Source organism: Apis cerana, linkage group LG7, assembly GCF_029169275.1.
Source record: "Apis cerana isolate GH-2021 linkage group LG7, AcerK_1.0, whole genome shotgun sequence".
Taxonomy (NCBI): Eukaryota; Metazoa; Arthropoda; class Insecta; order Hymenoptera; family Apidae; genus Apis; species Apis cerana.
In genome coordinates this window covers 9,205,224-9,230,220 of record NC_083858.1, presented here as the reverse complement: position 1 = coordinate 9,230,220, position 24,997 = coordinate 9,205,224, and the positions used below count along the sequence as shown (strand labels likewise).

The 24,997-nt window shown below is 40.3% G+C and overlaps 2 protein-coding genes across 25 annotated transcripts in view; one reads left to right on the top strand and one right to left on the bottom strand.

Annotated features, from left to right (window-relative positions):
- The window catches only part of LOC114577732 (uncharacterized), a 444,442-nt gene that overhangs the window by 100 nt on the left and 419,345 nt on the right, over window positions 1-24,997 (top strand). For 9 of the 11 annotated variants that reach the window (XR_009830536.1, XR_009830539.1, XR_009830538.1 and 6 more), the window contains exon 1: window positions 1-1,422. The gene's annotated coding sequence lies outside the window, so the exon portion shown is untranslated. The remainder of the gene's footprint in view (window positions 1,423-24,997) is intronic. The other 2 variants (XR_009830535.1, XR_009830542.1) reach the window with 1 other exon arrangement.
- The window catches only part of LOC107999294 (gamma-aminobutyric acid receptor subunit beta), an 81,795-nt gene continuing 58,227 nt past the window's right edge, over window positions 1,430-24,997 (bottom strand). For 3 of the 14 annotated variants that reach the window (XM_062077109.1, XM_062077110.1, XM_062077111.1), the window contains 6 exons: window positions 18,743-18,880; window positions 17,276-17,413; window positions 16,020-16,304; window positions 15,488-15,636; window positions 14,226-14,388; window positions 1,430-13,962 (listed from right to left, as the gene is read on the bottom strand). In XM_062077109.1, the coding sequence (XP_061933093.1) occupies window positions 13,817-13,962; window positions 14,226-14,388; window positions 15,488-15,636; window positions 16,020-16,304; window positions 17,276-17,413; window positions 18,743-18,880 (1,019 nt within the window). In that variant the 3' untranslated portion in view covers window positions 1,430-13,816. The remainder of the gene's footprint in view (window positions 13,963-14,225; window positions 14,389-15,487; window positions 15,637-16,019; window positions 16,305-17,275; window positions 17,414-18,742; window positions 18,881-24,997) is intronic. The other 11 variants (XM_062077114.1, XM_062077116.1, XM_062077117.1 and 8 more) reach the window with 8 other exon arrangements.

Sequence of the window (24,997 nt, the reverse complement as noted above, 5' to 3'; positions counted from 1 at the left end):
TCGATAAATCTTTGCGATTAAATCATTGTAAAATAAAGAAAATATAAAAAAATAAACAAAAAAATTAGAAAATTTTTCTATAATCGGAATTGTACAAGAAACAATAATATAATAAAAAATATTAAACTATATATATATATATATATATATATATATATATATATGTATAAAATGTGATATATTACAATGTTTTTAAATATTATATCTATACGTGGATATTATATATTTTATATATATATATATATACATATATTAATGATTTTACATAGAAATAATGAATATGAAATACGAGAATGTTCGAATGAATATCTTTAACCTTGATTTTATTTTATGAAAGCAACGTAAAATAAATAAAAGTGAGAATACAACATTGTGTTTTTTCATTTTTAAAAATCAGATTGAATAAATAAGTGAAACAGTTCATATAATTGTGATACATATATTTATTTTTGTGTAGCAAGTGTTATAGAAAATATAAAAGAAGGTTAGGAAGACTTTAATTTTTTTTTTTGCAATTTAAAACAATACAATTGATTATAATACAAATAATTTTAATATTTAATGATATACAAAAACAAAAAAAAACGATTGTTAAAATATTCTATCAATTAATCATAAATAATCATTTTTAAATTGATATTTGATTTAAATATTTTCTAGTCTATACAAGTATATGAATATATAATATATATATATTATATATTATCATAACTATTTAAAATTTTTATGTTCCATAAGTATATTTTCTTTGAAAATTGAATTAATCATTTTAAATTGATTTTACACAAGTATAAAAGTTTATGTGTATATGTATATACATATAACATATATGTGTATATAGTATTGATTGAAATGAGAATAACGTTTCTGGAAAAACCTAAAACATTAAAAATATCTATATATTTAATATTTTGGAAAAACAAAAGAAATAAAAAATATATGAATTTAAAGATCAGATAATTTATTGGTGAAATAAAGTTAATTTTTAATAATAAGCATTTTTAATGTAAGAATTATGTTGACTTTAAATCATGTTGCCATCTATTGGTAAAAGTAAATATTTGGTACTCGCATTATCCTCGTCGGGTAAAAGTAGGAATAAGTCACGTGACTTACAAAGGTTAGATGTTCCAACGTCATTTGTAAAATGACGTAGTCTTGTTCAAATTGTGTGTACGATTTTTCTATTTTTTTCCGTTAAAATATAATATTATTTTATAAAGAAATGTGTTCTAATTAATTAATAAGTGTATAAAATTTGAAAATTAAAAGTTTTTTATAGATAAAATGTGAATAGTTATTGGGAATTTAAGAAAGTCGATCAAATTGTCCAATTCTGATTGAAATATGTGTGAAAGGATATTGTTTGGTCGGTAGTGTGTTCGATGCACGAAGAAAAGGACGAGATTTATTAGTCATAAGGTACACATTTTTATCCATAACATAATTTTACTCACGCAATAAAAACTTTTACATAATAATGTCGTATCACGTAGTAATAGTTTCATTTAGGTATATCGGTCATGCAACGATACGATTTTCTTTTGCGTTATATTTGTTTGTAACAATTTATAATTATATTTACCGCCATTTAAAGACGATTATGCTTCTGGTGGTTTCGAGTGCATATTTTTCTTTTTATTTTTTTCCGCTACAAGCTTGTAATTGTTCACAAGCCGTACATGCTCACTGTAAATTGTACGGCGTATAGCGATCGACCTTAATGTATAGAAATCGTGATCCTTCGTGAACGCATAGCGGCGAACAGGCACGCGCACGCCACCGCATTTCTATCGAATACTTCATTGGTACATTTAAAAACGTAATTTATAAAACATTATATGAATAATTTTATATATATTTCTTTAATTAAAGCTATCTTTTCTTTTTTTTTATCTTTAATGGAATTTTACAAATAATTGTGCAATTTCAAGAAATAAATTGCATCATAAATACAGTGGGTCCTCAATTAACAGAGTTAATTTTTCAAAATACTTATTATTTGAATCAAAAACATGCCATATGTCATCATAATCATAATTAGAAACATGTGTTATGCTCTTATCGTGGAATCTAGAAATATTTGTTTTTTCATAGTTAAAAAGCACCAATATTGCGAAGTGATTCTACTCTGATGTCTACTTTCAATATTTACTTATATTTCTTTAACAATTTCTATTTCTCGATTAAGTTGAAGTTCCACCGTTGCTATATTAATATCCTTTTGTTAGAAAGCGTAAACTTATAAGTATCGATAAAGGGAGGGAAGAATTATATCTTTCTCTCTTTTTCTTTCCTTTTTCTCTTTTTTTTTCTTTTTTTTTTTTTTTCCTTTTTTTTTTAACAGTAGCTATTACTCGAAAATATCGTTAAAATATTACAACCTTTCGATATATTCTACATTTTTACGGAACAACTCGCGGAGATTAGAGATTGATATGGATCACCGATAAGATTAAGTGCATCCATAGCTTGAAAAGAAAAAAAAATGGCGCGCGTGTGCGCGCGCATGACTGCAGCCGCGCGCGCGTGAATGTGAATCTTACTTATACATATATACGTAAAATTATTTCTCATTATACTGATGCGTATCTAGACTTTTGTTCCGTTACGAACGTTATTTAGAATATTATTTCAATGAGCAAGTAACTAGGAGAGCCTCTGTTTTATTTACTCCTTTTTTCTTTTTTTTTTTACCAACTCTTTTTCCCTCTTTTTTTCTTATTTTTTTTTTTTCTTTTTTTTTTAAATCTTCTTTAACAAAACGACACGAACGCGAGGACACGCTTATGTCCCTTTAATATGTCCCTTTCTCGGCAGTTAGCACGAGTAATACTCCAATTCTGATGTAATTATGATTTTGTGTTTATAATTTATAAGTTCTACGATCGAACACTTACACTCTAATTTTTTTTCCCTATTGCATCTTCATTTTCTCCCTCACATTCTCTCTCTCTCATTCATATTCTCTTATTTACCATTATTTCTCATCTCTCTCTCTCTCTTTCTCTCTCTCTCTTTCTCTCCCCTCTCTTTTTTTCTTCGATTTTTCTATCATTTATTTACAATATATCGTTTCGCCTCGAATCGCGCTCGTTGGATGTCAGTTTCACGTTCGTGAACTACGATTGATGAGAACAAACGTATATCTATCGATAAAAATACGATGAAAAGATTGGTGTAGCGGACGAAAGTGAAGCACGGTGCACGACGAAACGCTTGCGAACGAACGGAAATTAATTCTCCGCTGGTAGAGTGAAATATCCGCTATATAATTGAAGAATATCGTATAAAATCAATATTTTCCGGCAACTAATGAAAATTCAGTTTGCTTCGAAATGATTTATTTGTTTAAAATGTTAATGTTACCGTTAGTTTTTTTATTATTACTATAAATATTTAATACAATAATATAGACTTTCTCAGTTTAATTTCTACCAGTCGAGAATTTATTCGCGCTATAAATATATATATATATATATTGCGTCGCGGGAAGAGCGTTTTCAACTCTTGCAAAATAATCGAACGAAAATTGGCTATATCTCTCTTATTGAACATCGTCTCTCGATAATATATATTCGAAACCCATATAAGCTTTTATTTATAAGTAGGCGTCGCGTGGGGGGGAAGGAGTAGATTTCATAGCATCGATCTGTGAAAATAGATCGCGGTCTCCCTTGGCAAAGATTTTCGATGAAAATATTAGAGGTGTATGGTCGATCGAGAGACATTGTAATTCGATTTATGCGATTCGCGTAACACGACGGTCATAATGTTTGCTCGGCTTGTTGTTGCGCAACAAAGAGGATCAACGGTAATGCTGTTAGAATGGCGTTAAAAGGGAACAAAAATAGAAAGGAGAGCGATGACGCGATGGAATGCGAGCAAGAGAAATAGGTTTTGAAAAGTATCAAAAGGCTAAACGATGCTTTTTTTTTTTCTTTTCTTTTTCGTTGAATTTCGCTTTTCGTGCTTTTCTTTGGTCTCTTGATAGTATTATATTATAAATTGCTCTCGTTTCTTCCTTCCTTCCACTGGTATTCAGTGAACATCAAGATAGAATTTCTCTTCTCTTTCAACAAAGTTTCATTTGTACCGTATAATTTAATCATGATAATTCTTTTCTAATATAATACGCGGCGTTTGTCGATATTTATTCGTTGAAAGGGTGGGAGTGGTTGTTCTTTAATGGACAATTGCTCTTCTATGGAACGTATCGATGATAATTGAGCTGATATTTATGTTACGTTTGTCGTCGACTATTCATTTTATTCGGATATTACAAAAAACGATTTTCTTAATATGGCGCACGGTTAATCGTAAATTAAGGGCGTGATCCGCCCACTTTTTTTTTCTCTTTATTCTTTACCTATAATATTTAATTTAATTTTTAAACGGAAATTCACGTTCGCCAATCGATTCTATTTCTTCTAAAATGGGAACAAAAACGATTATTTTCGTGGTCGTGGTTGCGAAACAAAAGATCCTCGACTCCTTTCGAGTCGAGTCGCGAGAAGAAAGATTGATCAATCGGGTGGATATCGAGGCACCCGCGTTATCTATCTCTACAAAAACTTTTTTCATCCGTTTTTCTCATCCCCTTCTTCCTCGTCTAATTTTTTTTCTCGTTAATTCTCTTTCGAGGAACAGGAACTTCCGCAATAAAATACAGAATCACGGAGATACTCTCGCACATGTGCCACGTGTATGCAATACACATGTGTATACACATTCTTTCACGGATTCTCCCTATTAAATCAGCCATACGCTCTCAGATTCTATTAAGTCTACGCTATTGTATGTGTATATGTATGTATATTCGCTATTGCTAGTACATGTACGCCCCTGTCGTGCAAAATGTAACACCGTCCTCTCTCTTCGCATATCTCTCTTCCTTTCGTAGAATCGGCGCATTACAGCCACAGTAAAAGTGATTTTGTTTAATAATTTTCTTTTTTTTTCTTTTCTTCTTTTCTTAAGGTAGTATATAGGTAAACGTATACCTATATCAAGTGCTGGTATATGTATATTTTTATATATATATTTATAATTAATTTTATATATATATATATATATATATATATATGTATAATCGCTTCGAGATGGTAATTCGCCCAACCTACGGGGTATGTTTGTATGTATGTGTATGCTGCTTGTATGTATGTATGTATGTGTACATGCGCGTACGTAGATGTGAATGTGCTGCGTGTATCTACATTTTCTTCTTCTTAACGATCGTTAGAATACGTTTCTACAACGTAATGCAGTTAATGCGTGTTATTAAATAGATTTTAGAATTTGATACTCTTCCCAAGAAAGTTCTCCATAATCACGCCGATATCTCGTCGTCGTAATTTCGTCGTCCACACAATGCACCACACAATTCCCTCGATCCTCGATAGCTCGATACACATAGTCCCTTCTCGTCACAATCGAACGTGTTCCTCACAATTGTATCCCATATTATGTATATATATATATATATATATATATACATATACATAATATGGGATATATATATATATATATAATATATATATATATATATATATAGGAATTCATTTAACACGGGTAAGAGAGAGGTCCGATTCGAAGGGGTTTCGAATTTTTCAAGCGGGTTCTACGAACGTGCCAAATTCCCCGGAAGATTCTGGCAGCGAACGAAATTGCAAAGTTGCGTAATACGCGAAGCGAGACACGCTTCCTCGTTGATCAGACCCAGGGAACAGAAATACACAGTGTTCTCGGTCGAACACTCCTCCCAGTTATTCATCCGCTGCTAATATCCGAGATTTTCTAAACTCGAATCGCGTTTTTCCCTCTTGGAAAATAATAGAACTTGAAGAAGTTTTCGTTTCGTTTCGCGTTCAACGTGTCGAATTTTTCCAATATTAATTTTTATATATATTATTCGCGCGTATAACGAAGAGTTAATTTGCCTAAGAGCGTGACGAGCCTATTCCCTTTTTCTTTACGACGCCGTTAAAACGAGGAACCGTTTAGATCGTAAAAACGATTTAAAAGCGAGCAAGTCTTAAGAATCTGATATAACACGCGTATATAGTCCGCGTAGCGTGGTAGCGAAAGCAACGTGGGAGGAAAGCTAAAATTAAAGTGTAAATATTCAATAGTTGTTCGAGTCTAATGTAAACCGTCTTATTAATATTCATCAATTATATTTCGCACTTTCTTTTTCTTTTCTTTTTTCTCTTCTTCAAATCTGTTCTAACAGATGCTTAGCGACATTAAAACAAGTATATGTGTATATATATATATATATATATCTATATAACGTTGAGTTTCGGCTTAAAACCGAGGGTTGAGCAACGAGTTATAACTCCAAACGTTATTTCCTTTCTCTAACTTTCGTAATCTCTCTCCCTCCCCTTCTCTTAAATTAAAAGATTGTTGGCTGCTAAATCAATTCAATCAATGTTTGTGTGTGTGTGTATGTGTGCGTATACGTGTATGTGTGTGTAGTCAGACACGCCCAATGATGTATATATATATATATATATATGTGTATATTCGTAAACCCGGCGGTGTTAATTTTATTTTGAGCAGGTGATGATACAAATTGTTCAATTGTTCTTTTTTTAATCTTCGGCTGTTCTTCGAGAAACGGGCTATGGGAACGGATACAGGTTACAAAACACGTAGTTTGAACACGTTATTCTCTTATTTTTTCTTTTTTTTTTCGTTTATCCGTTCGAAGATATACAGATCGGCCTACGATCGATAAGATTTTTTTTTTTTTGAGATCGAGAGATGTTTCGTCGTGTTTCGCGAGATCGTTTAGCTTGCGCGCGTTTCGTCCCGTGCGTCGACGCGAGCAGCGAGAAGCGGCGGCGTGCAGCGAACCGCGCGGATCGTTCGTCGTGGAATCGAATCGTGGGTGCAACGAAAATACAATGGGAGAAACGTTGCTCCTGAGTATTCTCCTGCTATCGATCGATCGTCGAACCGAAAAAAAAAAAAAAAAAAAAAAAAGGGTAGTTTTTCAACATCCCCGTGTATCGGATTTAGATTTTTCCAATTCCTAGTCGCATTTTTTTTCTTCTCCTTCTTATTATTATTCTTTTTTTTCTTTCTTTTTCCTCTAATTCCTTCGTTTCTTCGTCGACTGCGGTATCTCTTTTTTTTTTCTTTTTTTTTTTTTTCCCCACGTGCATCTCGCCACGATTGACTAAAACGTATATTGCAATATGAAATTGGCAGTTTTCGTTACATCGCGATTTGAACTCACATGGTCTTGTCGTGTGCACGCTCGTGGCTTTATTTTTTTGTTTTTTTGTTTTTTTTTCCCCCCCCTTCACGAAGATGACCACTATGACCGAGCCACGATGACTCTCGCAGGTCTCTCGAAGATCTAAAAATCTCCCTCCCCTCTTTGGTCGTTCTATTAGAAAATACTTTGCGCTCTCGATAGGAACATTTTTCTTTTTCTTCCCCCCTGCGTGCATGCTCTCCCCCTCCCCTATCTATCAGTCAAACAATGAGAAACAAGATCGACGCTATATCTTTTCTTGCATTGTACGTATGTACGTGTATATAGGAGAAACAACGTTGGATGACGAAATGAAAAAGATGATTCCGTGCACACCGAGGCGCACGCCGATCGAGGAGCTTCTTCGTTTTTGAGCAATTACGCGTTTCCCGAACTTGTAACGAGCGACGTATGTTCGGGTATGCCCGAACGATCGTCCAAGATCAATGAGAAATCAATGTTTGCCTCGCTACGTTAATTATTTTTAGAATCGTTTTCGATCTTGCGGTCGATCGTTCGGCAATTCCGCGACGAATTTCTCTTTGAACGACGCGAAAGAAAAAAGTCGTGAGATACGCGTCTCGTGCATCGTGGTTGCACGGTACGATGGTCGTCTTCGTGTTTTTCTTTTTTTCTTTTTTTTTTCTCTTCTTCTTCTCACTTTTTCTGCACGATTCTCGATCGATTCGTCGATTTTTGGAAAATACTCTCGCTCGCCGATCATTATATTCCGTTACCGTTTCCTTCTATGTGTGATTATAAATATTCTCTCTCTCTCTCTCTTTCTTTCTTCCTCACTCGCTCTCTTTCTCTCTCTTTCTCTCTCACTGTCTTCCTCTCTTTCACACTGATTATACATTTTACTCCAAATTAATTTCATTCAACCACCGAACGAACGTACGTACGTAATCTTCGGTCCTTCCGACGTGCCTCCAGTCTCTACATTTTTTTTTTTTATTTTCCCCCTATACTTTTAAAAGTGATTTACCTAAATATGTGCGAACAGTCACATTCTCGTGTGCACTACATTTGCGTATATATATTTATATATATATATAATATGTGTATATATATATATATATATATGTATATATATAATATGTATATATATATATATATTACTTCGCAGTAGGTACTCTCTGTTTTTTTTCTTTTTTTTTTTTTTTTTTTTTTCTCTTTTACTTTAACGAATACGATCGCTCTGTGTATAAAACTCGTATTTACAAGATGTATCGATTTTTTTGTATAGTTTATTAATAGGTTTCTTTTCTCTCTCTCCCCCCCCTTTTCTTCATTAATTTTTCTTTTTTTTTTTTTTCTTATTTTTAATATTTCGGTTTTCCCTTCTTTTTTTTCCTTTTTCTTTTTTTTTTTCCCCTTTTTTTTCTTTTTTTTTTTCTTTTACAATCTCGCCTCGTTCGAGCGCCGAGATGATGCCCGCGCGCGCGTCGATGGTGATCACTGGTGATTAAACGACGTCGTCTCATTTCTCGGTAATATATATATATAATTAATATACGCGGTAATTATTTATATTTATCTATATATATATATATATATGTCTCGTTTTCACTTTTCCCTTCTCGTTCGCACTTTTTTCCTATTTTCTTTCTTCCTTTCTTTCTTTCTTTTTTTGTTTCTTTGTTCATTTGCGTGTCTTCTATCCTGCCAGAGATCGTCGTAAATATCTTATTCATCTTTAAGACGTTTATATATATAATATATATATATAATAATAATAATAATAATAATAACGATAGCAATAATTATTAATAAAATAATTAATAGTAATAATAATAATTGACCGTGGTCGGTTTCGGAGGAACTGGCGCGCGATTTTCAAGGCAATAATATATCAACACGTGCTTCAGCTTGATACAAGTGTGCTCGTCGATAACGCGGGTCAAGGAATTGTTACTTATTTTTATCTTCTATCAGTTTTTCGCCTCGAGGCGTTCCGAAACGAAAAGAAACGCCTTAAGAAGATTCCAAGGGTAACACCTTTTTCGATACTTCGTCGCGAATCGACGATTATTATAACTTGCCAATCGTTGGGACGATAAGAAATTTTGAGTTAATTTAATAATCTCGTCGGGTAGCTTCGTTCGAGAAACTGGAATTGAACTTTCGAAAATATATTCGTTTTTTATATTCATTCTATCGTTTCATTTTTATGGAAATTTTATCGCGTACACGAGATCCAATCCCTTATGTTACGGCATAATTTCATCTGCCGATCAGTGATTAGCGCCTTTGATCGTTATTATTCCATTCGTAGGGAGAATCGAAAGAGGGGGGAAAGAAGAAAAGGAGAGAAAGTAAAAAGAAAGAGAAAGAAGAAAAGGACAGAACGATCATCAACCGAGAAGAATCTTCTTTTCGTATTACAACTCGCTTAGAGCTTAGCCTAACTACCTATTACAGCTAGCCATCTACGGAAGAGCCCCTTATTCCTCCGCCACCTCCGTTGGACGTGCCAGTTCCTCGTGCACACGGCTCATAATCATTAAACGTAAACAATAGGCACACGCATACAACGCACATACGTATACAAACACGTGGGTATGCATGAACGCACACGCGATATATATATATACGTATGGATAGATGCATATAGACACTATTTAGAGTATATCACAACGATAAAACGCTATTCCCTTTCCCTTCCTTTCTCGCTATAATAGAGAGAGACTCGAGATGTATATCGGTTATAATATAAATTGCGTAATAATAATGCTTCCGGTGGGGCGGACGTGGAAGTATCGTCGATATACTTACAATTATCATCATAAATACAGTGCAGAACGAAGAGAGGGTTAAGAACGTTAATTCCTCGTCCCGTTCCAATCACTCCGAAATGGTATCGATTCGTCCCTTTTCTCTCTCTCCATCCTCCCCTCGCGAGGCCTGTGCGTTCATCTCGCCTTTCCCTTCCCTTCGAAAACGAATCGGATCGAAAAATCGTCGCCCATGTTTTCCCTGTCGATAAGTGACGACAACGATCCAAGGGACCATTCGTCATGTTGCCATCGGTCCAGGTGGGTGGGTGGAACGGGGCGGCCAAATACGAAAATACATCCACTTCTTCCGTATATTTCGAGGGGGATGGCGACCAAGGAGATCCTCGAGCAAGATTACCTACTTTTATAAAGAATTCTCGCAGAGTACCAAAGCAAGAAGCTCCTTATTAAATGCACAATGAGCAAGAGCGTCTGGAAAACGGATTGTTTGGCGATTGTGAGGAGAAGAGCGGTCGAGAGGGAGGGGAAGGGGAGAGAGACCGAGAGAGAGAGAGGCGCGCCGGGAGGGAGAGATCGAATGTGCGAGGGAGGAGGAGGGGTTGGGCGTGTCAGCTGGTCGATATCCTGAATGGCAAACTTCCACGACCCAGTCTGCAGCCAGCAACCACGTTGGAACAGACGAAAGGGAGTAGAGGGAAAGGGGGGCGAGGGGTGAGAGACAGACAGCGGTAGACGGAGACAGAGGGAGCAGGAATGAATCGAGGAGGAAAAGGAGAATGGATATGCGTGTGTGCGCGCCATCGCCATCGCACGGGAAAGAGTATGCGCGTGTGTGAGAGAGAAGGGTGGATAGAAAAACGCCAAGTATGGAGTATCCAAAAGACGGAAGTGGAACGGCGTACAATTGGCGTTAATTAACTCGGGGAAAAAGGTGTACTGGCGACGGAACAGCCAGCAGGGAGAAGACGAAGGGCCTCTCCAACGGAAGGACCGCGCCGACGGTGTGTTCGAAAAACTAATCCACGCGCCGAGTATGAATGCGATCGCGGCTTGTTTTCCTCCCCGTGTGCACGCTTTATGCGCGGCGCCGCGTATTCCCGTCGCGACGATCCTCTCGCAATTTCTCGCTTCGTTCTTTCCCCCCTCCTGATAGGAGGACGTCACGCGGAGGAATTCGAGACAAGGGGCTCGCGCTTTACGTTTACGAAATAACTCGTCGCGGAAGCGACGTGCACAATTTAGAAGGGCCATTAAAGTAGGAGAAACGATTCAAAGGATTCGCGATCTTTTCTTCCTTTCCCTCTCTCTCTCTCTCTCCCTCTCTTTCCTCGAGAATTCTCTTCCCCTCCGCTTTTCTCATCCCATCCTTCGCTGAAAAACTGAATGGAGCATTTTTCAATCTCTTTCAATCCTTCCTCCGTTCGACTAATTGAACGACGAGAGAAGAAAATTTCGCTCGATTTCGACTCCCTCCTTGGCCCCCCTCCCCTTCAACCGAGGGTTGAAAAACTCGCATAATACAATTGTTACGAATAAATCGTTTACGTTCCGATCTAAATATCGTGCGCCGCGGGAGATAGATCTCTACGTATACAACATATTCGCGATTTCTACGATGGTTTTTAGTTACGGGTGTATTACGCTAAAAACTTCCCCTCTGCCCTCCCCCCTTTCCCCACATTTGAGCCACGTACACGAACACGTACGGGGTCGCGCGCGCCGCGACGTTTTCGAACGGAAGTTCACACGATTCCGAGGGAGGATTCCGCGGTCGTAGAAGTGACGGAAATATAAAAGTCGCTTCGCCCGACGAGTTCTATAAATGGTAAAAAAGTGGTATAAAATGAAACGGACACACATAATGTTCGTGGCAATAAAAAAGACATTCGAGAAAACAGCTCTACCTCGAAATGATGCGACTCGCGGTCGAAATAACTTGCCCCCCCCTTTCCGCCCGTCGAGCTGAGGTCGACCACGTCCACGTCCTACGTGCTATGGATGCCACTGGATTTTCGCCGTTTCGCCCCTCGATCGATCCTCCTCTTCCTGGCTCGCGATGGAGGCGGAGGATCGATCGTTCTTCTTCCTTTTTTTCTTTTTTCTCCGTCAAGCGTGGACGCTTCGAGGATTGTCGACGCGCGGATAATATATCGTGTACGTGTAATTACTTGTGTAATATTTAATATAATATGCACGCCCGTATATATATATATATATATATATATATATATATATATATATATATATATACGTACGTATCTACACGCACACGTGTTTTACGCGTCTCCTTACGTGGCATACGTAGTAGTATTATTTATTAGAACGTGTTTATTTATTAATAACGGATTATAAGTCGCACCAGTCTCCGGTAGTGAACCGTTTTTTTTTCTTCTTTTTTTTTTCTTTATTATTATTATTTTTTTTTTTCTCTTTTTTTTCTTTCTTTCTTTCTTTGTCTTCGTTCGAAATAAAAATTTTTTTTTCCCCTCCTCGATCCCTCTGTTCTTTCCTTTTCGTGCACGTGCGCTGGCGCTCGTAGAATACACACACGGAGGCACACATAAACACACGCACGCATGCACGCACTCGAAGGCACGCACTTGTACACGTAGGACAGTGGCGCGCGCGCGCAATCACGCGGATTCTCACACGCAGATACTCTCACGCGATTATTCCTCTTCTCTGCTCGATCGCACGTACACTCGAGCGCCATTCGAGCCGACGATCGTTGAATATCTCGATCGACTCGTTTCTTTTTTTTTTTTTTTTTCCTTAGAATTTCACCGTTCTCCATCTCGATTCGTCGTAATCGAGCTCCTTATTTTTTTGTTTTATTCCTTCTTACGTTTAGTTAATTTCTTTTTTTTTTTCCTTTCTTTTTACTATGTATATATATATATATTTATTTATTTATTTATATTTATATTTATATGTATGTATATATATGTATGTATATAATGGTGGCTAAATTGACAAGTGTTTATATCGAAGTTTATATTCTCTTCTTTCTTTTTTTTTTTTTTTTAAAGACCTAGGTACCTAGACTGGCAATGTTTAAAGTATGCACGGTTCCTTTAGTTTCTCGAATTCGTTATCTTTACTTTCTCCCCTCTTATCCTCTGTCCTCGATCTCCACCTCTCGTTCCTCCATCTTCCACCATGTTTCCCTAACTTTCGATTTCTCGCGTATCGTGGATGATTATATTCGTGTTCATGTTCACGTTTGTGGTGTGTTCGAAAAACGAAAAAAAAGAAAAAAAAAAAAGACACGGGGGGAGACACGAGAATCAGCGACGAGTAAGATCCGAGCATCGCGTCGCAGGCGAAATTTACGAGATTGAAGAACGTCACAGGAGTAGTAGTAGTAGTAGTAGTCACAGCGCGTTTTAGTCGTCCAACCGGTCTGACCAGCGACCGTCTCTAACCCCTTACTCGAAGCCCGGAGTGGTTCTTGCTCGCCAATCTTCTCCTCCTCTTCCGATCCGACACTTTTCATTCTCGCACTGTGTCGCGGAACAGTGTTCCCAGTCGGATCGATCGACTGCTAACTTTCACTCCCTTCCCTTCCGTCCATCCTCCTTATCTTCCTCCTTTCACAGAGTTCCACTCGCGTCGATCCAACCGCGGATTCCTACGTTACCGGTCTCATCACGTTGTACCAAGTTTATCCAACTTCTTGGCCCGGCTGGACCCATTGATCCTTGGATCGATCTCGCACAGTCTCATCCCCACTTCTCCATACTTTCGTAACTGTCTTTAACCGCACGTTTCGCCCGCCTCGTGCGCGCGATCGCCGCGCCCTCTTCGCTTATTTCGCCTCCTCGAGAAGCACGAGATCGTCCGCCACGACGTCGCTGATGTGCAGGTAGATGATCCAGTACATCAGGTTGAAACAGACGAAGCATACCGGAAACACGATGCGGGAGTATTTATCGATATCCGATGGCGTCATACCTGGTATGAAAAAGAAGAGAGAGAAAAAAAAAGCACAGTTTTTATAATCAGATACAAATCGTATATATTGCGGATATATTTTTCTAAACGCATTGTTTTTCTACTTCTTGCCGGAAAATAATAATTGTATCGATTTTGGATCGAGAAATGAACAAAGCTAATTTATTATTACTCTTGAAGATTTTTATATATATACGTGTATCGTCGATTCGAATAATAATCGTGAAATGATTACAGAGTTTTAAAGGAAATTGTACTCGTACCGTAAAGCTTGTTGATATCCTTCCCAGGATGGATAAGATGTTGCGGCGCCGGCGCTGCCTCCTCGTCAGCCCGCCCATTTATAGTGTTCTCGAGCGTTCCACCTTTGCTGTGTGCCTTCGGGTCGTGGACCTTGAACCGCACCTCCTGGACAACACGGGACCACTTACAAGAGACACGGCAGTTCGTGGTGGGGTGTCCTTTTTCGAGGAGAACCCCTTACTTTGGTAGATTGGCATGCGACATCGAGGATGGGCAAACGCGTGCTCTACCACGACTCACCTTTCACGTTCTTCCCTAATTTCTCCTCTTCCCCTCTCTCCCTGTTTCTCAACGTTCATTCGTGCTTGGGTTTAATCACGTTTGGAAAGGGAGGAAAGGGAAACGAGGGGGACGACGTTGTTCTACGCTTTTTATTCTACGTGTCATTTTCTTTCTTTCTTTCTTTCTTTCTCCTTTTCTATTTTTTTTATCTTCCCTCTCATGAGCCATAAAACCCAGGTGAAATGAGCCGGCTCGTTCTTGTTTATAGCGCGGCACAGTGTCTCGCAACGTGTCAAAGAACGTAATAATTAATCCGGTTGGGAATTAATTAAAACGTCTTATCCTGGCGACATTTTATGCGCGATGGCACCGCAATGCCACCCATCCGTCACCATCGCCTCCTTTCTGCTACAACCTTCTTTCCCCGCCTCTCCCCCCCACCTCCTTCGCCCCCGTCTCCGCTCCCTTTAATATTTTTCGTTCTCGTTTCACAATCCCCGAGATTAAAAGGAAAATTTATAGTGCATCGCATGTCCGGGCATGCGAACCACGCCGACCGGCGCAACACGACCGAATGGGAATTCATTTCGCAGAACCTTTTAGCTTTTGACCTTTCGCGGTTCACTCGTTTTTTGAGCGAGAGCAAAAGGGAAAAAAAAGGAGGAAAAAAGAATATTTCGTTTTTCCATATCTCTGTTTTCCTTTTTTTTTTCTCGTCGGTTTCACCGCGGAAACGAAAGATCGAACGATCGAATCTTCCCTTTAACGGGTAACAACTCGATACTGTTCGATCGAGTTTTCTCAGAAATGTGGAAAGAAAGAAAGAAAAGAGAATAAGGATGCAAGACGAAAGGCTAGGGCTAAGATCTACGCTGATTAGAAAAGAGATTTTTCTTCTTTTTTGTCTAATTCGATAAATCTACGCAAGCTTTCTTGAAAAGAATTCTAATTCTAATCGGAAAGAAATGGGGTAGGGGAAGTTGGCCGATTTTACACTCACAGTTTGCTTAGGCGCGTGATCACCGTGATCACCGGGCACCCCGGGTGGCCCCGGGTTTTCCCTCGCCGTCTTCATACTTTCCGCGATTTTTTGGAACCGGTTCTTCCTCATTTGAATCCTCTTTGCCATGTAGCCCACCGTCGCGTATTCTGTGAAAACACACGGGGGAATAACGAGAGATCGTCTCAATTATGGATCGAATCGCACAACGATTCCATTGTCTCGTTGAAAAGGACTTAAACCCGTAGTAACAACGGGTAACGGATTCCAATGAAAAGGAATCTCGATTTCTCTCTCTTTTTTTTCTCTCCTCTCCTCAAGAGAAATACGGTTTTAATACTTTCATTCGGCAGAACGATACATCTCTCGTTTTATACAACAGTCGATCGTAGAAGATTAATTAATTGTGAATAAAATTTCCCTCGGACAGGATATACTTTGTACATCCGTTCCTTTTCTCTCATTTTCGCGTTCAATCCATGCCATGATTGGATTAGAAGAGAAGGAAGGATAGTTCGGGGCCTTCACTTACCGAGCAACGAGGCGAACACCATGACGAAACACGTGCCCAGGTAGACGTCGATCGACTTGACGTAGGAGATTTTCGGCAACGCCGCGTTCGTCGACGACATTAGGGTGGTCATGGTGAGCACGGTGGTCACTCCGAGGGCGACCCGAGCGGGGGTCGCGTTACGGTTCAGCCAAAAGCTCACCCACGATATAATGACGATCAAGCCCGAGGGTATGTAGATTTGAATCAGGTAGTAGCCCATCGACCGTACGAACTGGATCTCGCAGGCCAGCCGCGAATAATTTCCTACGATTAAAAGATCGACAGTTAGGATTAGGGGGGACGGAGAGGCGCCATGAAATGTCTCTTCCCGTTCCTTTCTTCCTTCTATTCCTATTTCACGTCTCTCTTTCACTCTTTCGCCCATCTTTTTCCTTTTTATACTTCCCTCTTCTATATCTATATATATACGTATGTATCTCTCTCTTTCTCCACCGGCCCCTTCTTCCTTCTCCTTCCGTCTTTTCGTCTCGCCTCTTTCTTCGTCGTTCTCCTCCCGTCGTCCCATCGTGGCTGATGGAGAATCCTCGTGCGTGCGCCTCGAAAGGAAGGGAAATCGGAATTTTGTTGCCCTCTGCTTCTTATTTCACCGGGGAAGAACGAGAAACGGACACAGCGGCCCTCGATCCGCAACAAGAACCGAGGAAGAAGAGAATTTGCTCCGATTTCTCCCTCCGATTATCGAGCTCGAATCGTTCGCTCGAATGGAAGGCTTGAAAGAAAGCGCAAGCGAAACGAAAAGTTGGGGTCAAAGACGAGGTTGTTCGCGTCAACGGGATGATGGTGATCTCGCCGTTCGTTCGAAACGAAAGGATATTATTAAGCTTCGAAGAGAGAGAATCCCTGGGAGGGAGGGAGGGATTGGTTGGAAGATTCGTTAGAAAGATTTTGTTCGACTACAGATTTTTCGAAGAAGAGTTTTCAAAGAGCTTGGAAACAGATGGACATCTAGAAGAAAAATTTCCCTCTCGATTTTCCCCGACCAGGTCGCGAGAAAGAGAGAGATATCGATCGGTCGATCGACGATTGATCAATTACGCAGAGTGATAACTGTTTCCTCGAGCGACATCGTAGCTGCGGACATCGGATAGCGCAAAACGTGTCTCTCCACCTTGCCCATACCGTTAAAAGTCGAATTATTTATTTATTTATATATATGTGTGTATTATTATTATTTTTTGGTTGTTGGTGGGGGTGGGGTTCTATTCATACGTTACCGGTAGTTAGACTAATCTCCATGGCTCGTTGGCGGTGACCAAGGACCTTGAACTGAGGCAGGGAGACCTCGTTGCTGACACCGACGCTGTTCGGTCCCTCGTTCCACTTGTACCGGATGTCCCTCATCGTGTATCCGACTGAAAAAATAGAGAGACCCCCCGCGGTTGGTACGTACCTTCGCGGAAGCCCTCAAACGCGTTTCAGCTCCGAGGGGGCCTCCACTTACCTCGCACCCCCGTCAAAACCCCAACAAGTCCGCTCTCTTTTTTTTTTTTCTCTTCCTCTTTTCTTTTCCCTTTCTAGCTAGCGACATACGTGCGTTTCCCTTTTTCTTAAAGCTTAGTAAGATTCGATCTTAACTTCGATCTCCGTTGCGTTATCTCTGTTTCATTCTTCTCTCTTTCATTCTTTCTTTCTCTCCGTTCTATCTATCTGTCCCTCTCTCCTCCGTTCGTTCTTCGCCTCTTTCTCTCTTTTTTTTCAACGGGGGAGTGATAATAACAACCCCCATTCAAGGGGACGATCGAAAAGATCGAGCGGAAAAGGAGTTGCGTGCAAGCGTTATTTAATTTTAGCTGTTTTTTTGTTTTGTCGTGATGTTTTCGTCTCGATCGATGCGAGCTCTTTAAAGAAGATTCGCAGTGATACTTTTTTCATTCCTCTCTCTCTCTCTCTCTCTCTCGATTTCTCGAGAGCCCGTCGTCGTCGTCTTTGTCGTCGTCGTCGTCGTCGTCGTGTCGGTTTCTGATCTGATGTATTTGGTGGATGATTTCGTCGGAGGTTGACTCGGTACTATTTTCCATAACGATCTTCTTTCATGAATATATATATATATATATATGTGTGTAGATCGTTAGAGCTTAGAATCGTGAAATAGTACGTCGTCTACCCCGTGATAAAAGGGGAACTCGAGGAGGAAACGATGGGCACGTAATGATCGGGGGAGAGTTCGTCTTCGTCTTTAAGTTCCGTGGTTTCGATGAGGTTGATTGATTGGTCGATCGGTCGATTGGTCGAATGAGTTAGCCCCGGGGACGGGTTTCGTCCTAACCTCTTCCTTGATCGGAACGATCGATAAGTGTTCACGGTATAAGGCAACACGGTGATCGGTGCATATCGGTGCGAAAACCAGAAGAAAAACCAAAAAAAAAAGAAAAGAAAAGAACAAATAAATTAAAAAAAAAAGGACAGATCTAAAAGAAAGAGTACAAACGAAAACTATATAATGTATAATGTATATATTATATACATGTACAGAAAGACAAGTGGAATGAAGATAAAAATAAAAGAAGAAAAAAAAAGAACAGGAAACAGCTCCACACACATATCGAACTCGTATATAACGGCGTGTACAAGACGCGTGTGACAATATAATGTTACAACAAGTCAATAAATTATTCATAATCATCTGCGCGAGCCTCTGGACCAAGTTCAGAAGGAAGAACTAATAAGAGGGGGATATCTACCTGTAGATAGGTGTATGGTTGAATGTCGTTGCCTGTGACCGAGCACGCGAAACTGCGGTAGTTCCACCTCGTTCGAGATGCCGACCGACTGTAGGCCGGCGTTCCATTTGTACCGAATATCGCGCATTGTGTATCCAACTGCCGGGAGAACAAGAACACAAATATCTTCGCTCTAACATACAATAATTAGACACTCAAGTTTTGTGTGATAGATATTAAAAGGACGTATATATCGGAGATCATGGGTGTTACCATAGGGGGGGCGGGGTTGGTTTCAGATTTAGAGAAGGGGTAAGGAAGGAGGGTAGATAGAAGCAAAAAAATTGCACCCTAAACCGTTCCCTCTTTCGTCCACTCGACTTCGCCACTCTCATCGCGTCAAACAAATGTTTCTTTTTCTATTGGATTCCACTTGCTTGTCCTATTGGGTCGGCTTAAGGTGCGTTTATGCGCTGCGAAAGATCGAGCTAGGCGAGATAATAATTCGAAATAATCGTCGGCGGAAGCGAATTTGAATCGCTTCCGCCGATTATCGTACGCGAACGATAATATTATGTGCAGCGTATATATGTATAATATATATATATATATATTTATTCCAGCTTTTTATGGACGCATGAAAACTAATTTTTCACGTGTTTCCCAATTCGTCTCCGCGTTTATCTCAATGCTATAATCTCTGATAATCGATAATTCGCTTTTTCCCATACGTCCATAATATTTTCTCGCAAAAAAAAAAAAAAACAAAGAAAGGGCACGGCACACGAGTTATCGAGGCCACGGGGAACGCTTTGGAAATAATAATCGCGAATGACGATTGATTAGGATTTGTTAGGCAGGGAGTCGTCGCGTTCGATCGAATTTTCCACGATCGATCGGAATTCGCACCTATTTATGCTCCTCTCTGATTCCTCGCCTCGCGGCCTCGAGCGTGCGCATACCGGGCCGAGAAACATTCCTCCGTAACTGAATCTTAGGTGATTACGATCGTTACACCGCATTCCAGGCACCAAAGTGGCATTCCATCGCGGCTACGGCCACATTGCGCGAACATCGGCGAAACGTGGATTAAGCGATATCCACGACCCGGCCATTCGGAGATTAACTGCTTTTGTTTTTGGAACACGGAAATACTATCGCCGTTTCCGTTTGCTCATTTTCGCTCGGCAAATTCCCTCGTAATTCCGGCGAAATGCTCCCCCCAGATTTATCTGCTCGCAATGCTCGCGACTCTGGCGTGTGCCGATTGCCAGCCCCGATTCCGATCCTCCCCATCCATGCACGAGCCTGGTTAACATTCAACGGCTCCGCTTTGGAACGAAGAAACCGTGTAATTTAATTGATGTTGATTTTAAACTATCGATTCTCCCTCCCTTTCCCCATTCTTCTCCAATGAAATTTCGCCGGTTTTTAGTATCGTGTTTGTTGTTTCCGTTTCTTCAAAAAAAAAAAGAGGAGAAGGAATCTAAATCGCTCTTGCTTTTCAAAGGATATCCTTTTGTATTCGAACGAAGCTTCGGTGAAAAATTTGGTAGAAAAATTCGTTGAAAATTTCGTCCTTTTCGCCGATGTTCATCGCGATCGCGCGTTAATCGTTATTACAGGTTACACACACACGTAATAAATATATAGATAACCGAAAGAGATAATAAAAAATGGGATTTTTCTCTCGTTCCCCCTACCAAAACAATTGTCCTGGATTGGGTTAACGTTAAGCGTTACGAGGTCCAAAAGGAGTGCGGAGGGAGAGAGGGAGGAGCGGTGATCGGTGAAGGGGGGAGGATTGCGGCAACATTAGCAAAGAGTAATAACCACATGGGACAGTGGTGGTGGTGGTGGTGGTGGTGGCGGCGGTGGCGGTGGTGGTAACCAAGTTTGGATCATATAGACGATAAGTGGAAAGTGTATAAAGTAGATATTTTATATGGAGAAGCGAAGAAAAAAAAGAAAAAAAAAAAAGAAAAAAGTCTCGTGCCAGTTGCATGCTGCGGTTGTGCGGGGGATTTGCGGAAAGAACGTTGGGGTGGATTTCGGGCGGGCGCTCCCTTCGCGCATATACACGCATACACACAGAGATACACGCACGTACACGCGTAGACAGAGAGAGACACACATGCATCAGCACATACAATCGCATGCTTCGTGCCACGTACGTAATTTTGTACGTGTATCATGCCGCATGCTTTGTGCTTTACCAGTGACACGAATTCTGAACACGAAATTTAACTTCTTTTTTCTCTTCCCCCTCCCCGTTTGCGATATAAACGCGATCGCTATTAACTTGGATCCCATTTAGATCGAATTTCGCTCGATCAATTCCGTTAACGATCTAATTCCCATCTCGTAGAAAAGAATTATTCAAATATCGGACGTCGCGAAACGCAAAAACGAGCGGAAGATGAGAAAAGATATTCCAAATTTCGCCCGTTTCGTCTTTTCGTTTAATATAACGGGTATTCTTTTTTCTTCCAAAAAAATTTCGCAACGCTTAAGCGATTGACGACAAAATTCGATATATATGTTTTTTTCATATGGAAAATACATCTTCGCGAAATGTGTGACAAAATTGAAAAATACCCTCTCGACGAGAACATCGTTTCTGCTAGATTACCGACGAGCCCGAGCGGGCGCATTCAACGGGTCGTTAAAGGCACGCACAAGTAGTAGAACTAGGAAGCAAAAACTCGATGCCGACTAAAGTAGCGCAGTCGAAAATTCGGTCCTGGGTTAAGAGAGCGGAACAAAATATTTTCGTGCCACAGGCATGCCGACTTTCATCTAGGGCGGGGTATATTATCAAACTACGATCTATATACATATATATATATATACATATCCATATATATATATATACATATATATAATACAGCATACGCAAAAATGGCCAGGGAGAATGGGTGACCAGTAGTTCTTTTTGGAGTATTATTTGAAAAAAGAGAAAAAAACAGAGAGAAAAAAAAAAGAAGAAGAAGAAGAAGTAAAAGATCGGTTTTTGAAAGTCGATAATTCATAACCGGATTATTTTGGAAAATAATATAATAATATATATGTATATATAGGCATACCGAACTGGGCCACGGCACGTCTCGTCGTGGCTAAAATGCTTTTGCAGTCGTTTCGTTCTTACATGCGCTGGGCTAGATGCACAATGCGTTTTAATTCGGTCGCACCGTAGTCGACACGTCGTTTTCTGTGTTTTAGCCTCCTTCGGGGCTGGCCGTCGTCGGCCCTTACTACGTCCCCGGACACGAGGCTCAGTGCTATATGTCGGAGGCTTTTTAGAGGGGCCGGGGGGCTTGGTTTATGTGACAGTGATGGTGGTGGTGGTAGTGGTGGTGGTGGTGGTGGTGGTGGTGGTGGTGGTGGTGGTGATAGTGGTATCGTGACAGTGGCAAAGTGGTGACTTTCAGTGTGTTCATGTAGCACACGTTCGTTTAAAGACGTTTTTCGTCGTCGGAGCTAAAAAAAAAAAAAAAGATCAAAACGTTTTTCATTTTTTTCTTTCCCATTTTCGTTACTTTTCTTTTTTTTTTTCCCTCGAAAAACTCTGATATGTACAGCCGTGTGCGTGTGCTCTACGGTTTTTTTTTCTTTCTCAATTTACGTGCGATTTCTCCGTCGATCGATATTTTTCTTTTTTCTTTTTTTTTGTATACGTCTTTCACACGATTTATATATTCGAGAGAGAGACGACGAGTCTCGGCCTCGACACGCAGATGCGGAGAAATTACACTTTGGTTTCGCTAAGTACCGGTGTGAGTAGTTCACAACAGTGGTGAATTGGTACAGTGGAGACCCTTCGGAGGATGCTCGTATAAATAATACGTAATCTTACGGTTATATGATGTACAGTTGCGATCAAAGATGCAAGAAAACTCTTTCCTCGAATCATTCTTCGACGAGAATAATCTCTTTTCCGCATTTTCAATCTTTTTTTTTTTCCTTTCTTTCTTTCTTCCTTCACATGCGTCTACGTCCTCGTTGCGTAAACGTCGGCCGGCTCGATATCCGCACAAACAAGGTGTGGATCGAGCCGACCGTGCTTCTGCACGATCGAGCTCACTGTCGTTCGATGTTACTGCAAATTGCACGTCCACGATACTTTCACGATCGTGTAACAACACGATTACGTTGGAAAACGTAATGCGAAAATATATATAAATTGGCTCGATAACAAAGGGCCTGCGAAATAGCAAATCCTTCTTTTCCTTTTATTCATTTATTTTTTCCATCCAAGCTGCGACCGGCTCTCCCGACATTAAACGCAATCACGAGCGGGCGCGTAACGAGATTAATCCATTGTTACGCGAACAATCTGGCGACGAGCCGGCCATTTTAAATTTTCGAAATTTAACGAACCGCGTTCTCGACAGATACAATTATCCCGGCCAACAGATTTTTATAATACAAGTTAAAAACACAACAATTTACTTAACGATAATTCGAGGACCGTCACACGTAATTAATAATTGATTATCGATTCTATCCTTTTCGTTTCGATTATTGCCACTTAACGGCGGGATTTTATTTCGTTTCGCCAGCAACTCGAATGTTTGCTCGACCCTCGATGCCAGAGGGAGGCCTTCCTCCCTCCTGCCATTTACGTAAGTAGCATCAACCTCGATATTAATCGTTATTAATTACCATTGCGCGGTAGGGGAAAGGCGCGACAGATCGGGACAGAAATACTTCCAACGACTGGTAATAATTTCAGGCCGGGGGTGGAGCAATTAAGGACGACGGGATCCGGCTTTCTCTCCGCGAAACTAATCAAGGAAGTTGGTCAAGTTACTTTGATATCTCGACCGCCCGACTTCCGCCGGCCTTTCGTCGTATCGTCCCGCGAACGACTGAGTTTTAATATAGATCTCTGTTGGCGAGGGGGGCGAGTTAGGGAACGAAACTTTTTCCATTGTTCGCCGTATAGATTACCAATCTCCGTTAGACTTCTGGTATAATCAAAGGCACCGGATGCGTTTCACGACTTTCTTTCCTTTTTCTTTTTTTTTATCGTTTTATCGTACACCCCCGATCGTTTGCAATTTAACGGCCAGATATTCGTTGCCAGACGCGTTCGTTGTCCGCTCTTATTTATCCGCGTTGTTGGGAAGGAATTTTACGATCGTCGAAATTTAACGACCCGAGTTGAATTACAAATTAATAATCGAATCGTTGTTTCCAAGAGTGCGAGTCCTTGAGTTTCTCAGAGTCGAAGAAAACTTCGAGATTGTTTCTCACGAGTTAAGAAAAAAATATCCTTCGGGGGAGAAAAGAGCAACTCTCTTTTACGAATAATTTTCATTCTCGCCTAAAGATATTAGAGATAGATATCTTCCTATAAAGATTCGTTCGAGTAAGTTTAAGAATTAAATGGAGTTGTCGTAGATTGAAGAATCTCGACTGGAAAAAGAGAAAGAGCATCCTCTTTCGGTTTCGCACAGCCAATGACCGCGTGTGCAATTTGCAGCAGTGATAATCAACGGCGCGAGCTCGCCAACAACAACGCACACGCATCCATTCGCGCCATTTCGTTCAAACGCACACAGATCCGCATCTACACCCACGCAAAGGTGGTCAGGTTCAGGTGTTTTCCCGCACGTGCGCCACCGTACACTGGTACGGTGTTACCAGGGGCGTTAGCTCGTCTCTCGCCTTTCCTTTCTTTTTTTTTAACCTTTCGTTCTCTACGCTCTGGTGGGTAATAATAATAATAATAATAAACAACACTATTAGCAGCCTAAAAAAAAAAAATAACGCAGCGGCACGTCTGCTCGAGCCGTGTGTCTGATCGACTCGTTTCTTCTTTTCGTGCTTCGAACAGAGTCAACAGAGTCGGGGGATTGATTGCATGATATATACTGCATCGAGACGATCGTATCTCGTTGCCATTGCGGAACGCTTCTCGTCAAGGTGCTCTTGTTGTTCGCACACTGGTGCCTCGTTGCCGAGCCGCGCGCGTCCTTTCCTCTTCGAAACCATTCGAGATGTACGTATACATTTATATATAGGGAGGGAATGTAGCAATTACCCCTCTATTGAGCTCCTGATTCGTGGAAAATAAGTTTTCTCGAACACGTGAAAAATTCCCGTCCGATGGAACGATCAGTTTGCTTGTATCGAAAAGGGGCGTACGCGGCCGGCTCGGCGTTGCATTCACGATGCCATGACGTATAGTATAAAAGTCATCGTGAACGGTATAGAAAACCCAATAAGAGTGAGCGAGAGCTGGTGAGCGAGTGAGTGAGTGAGTGAGTG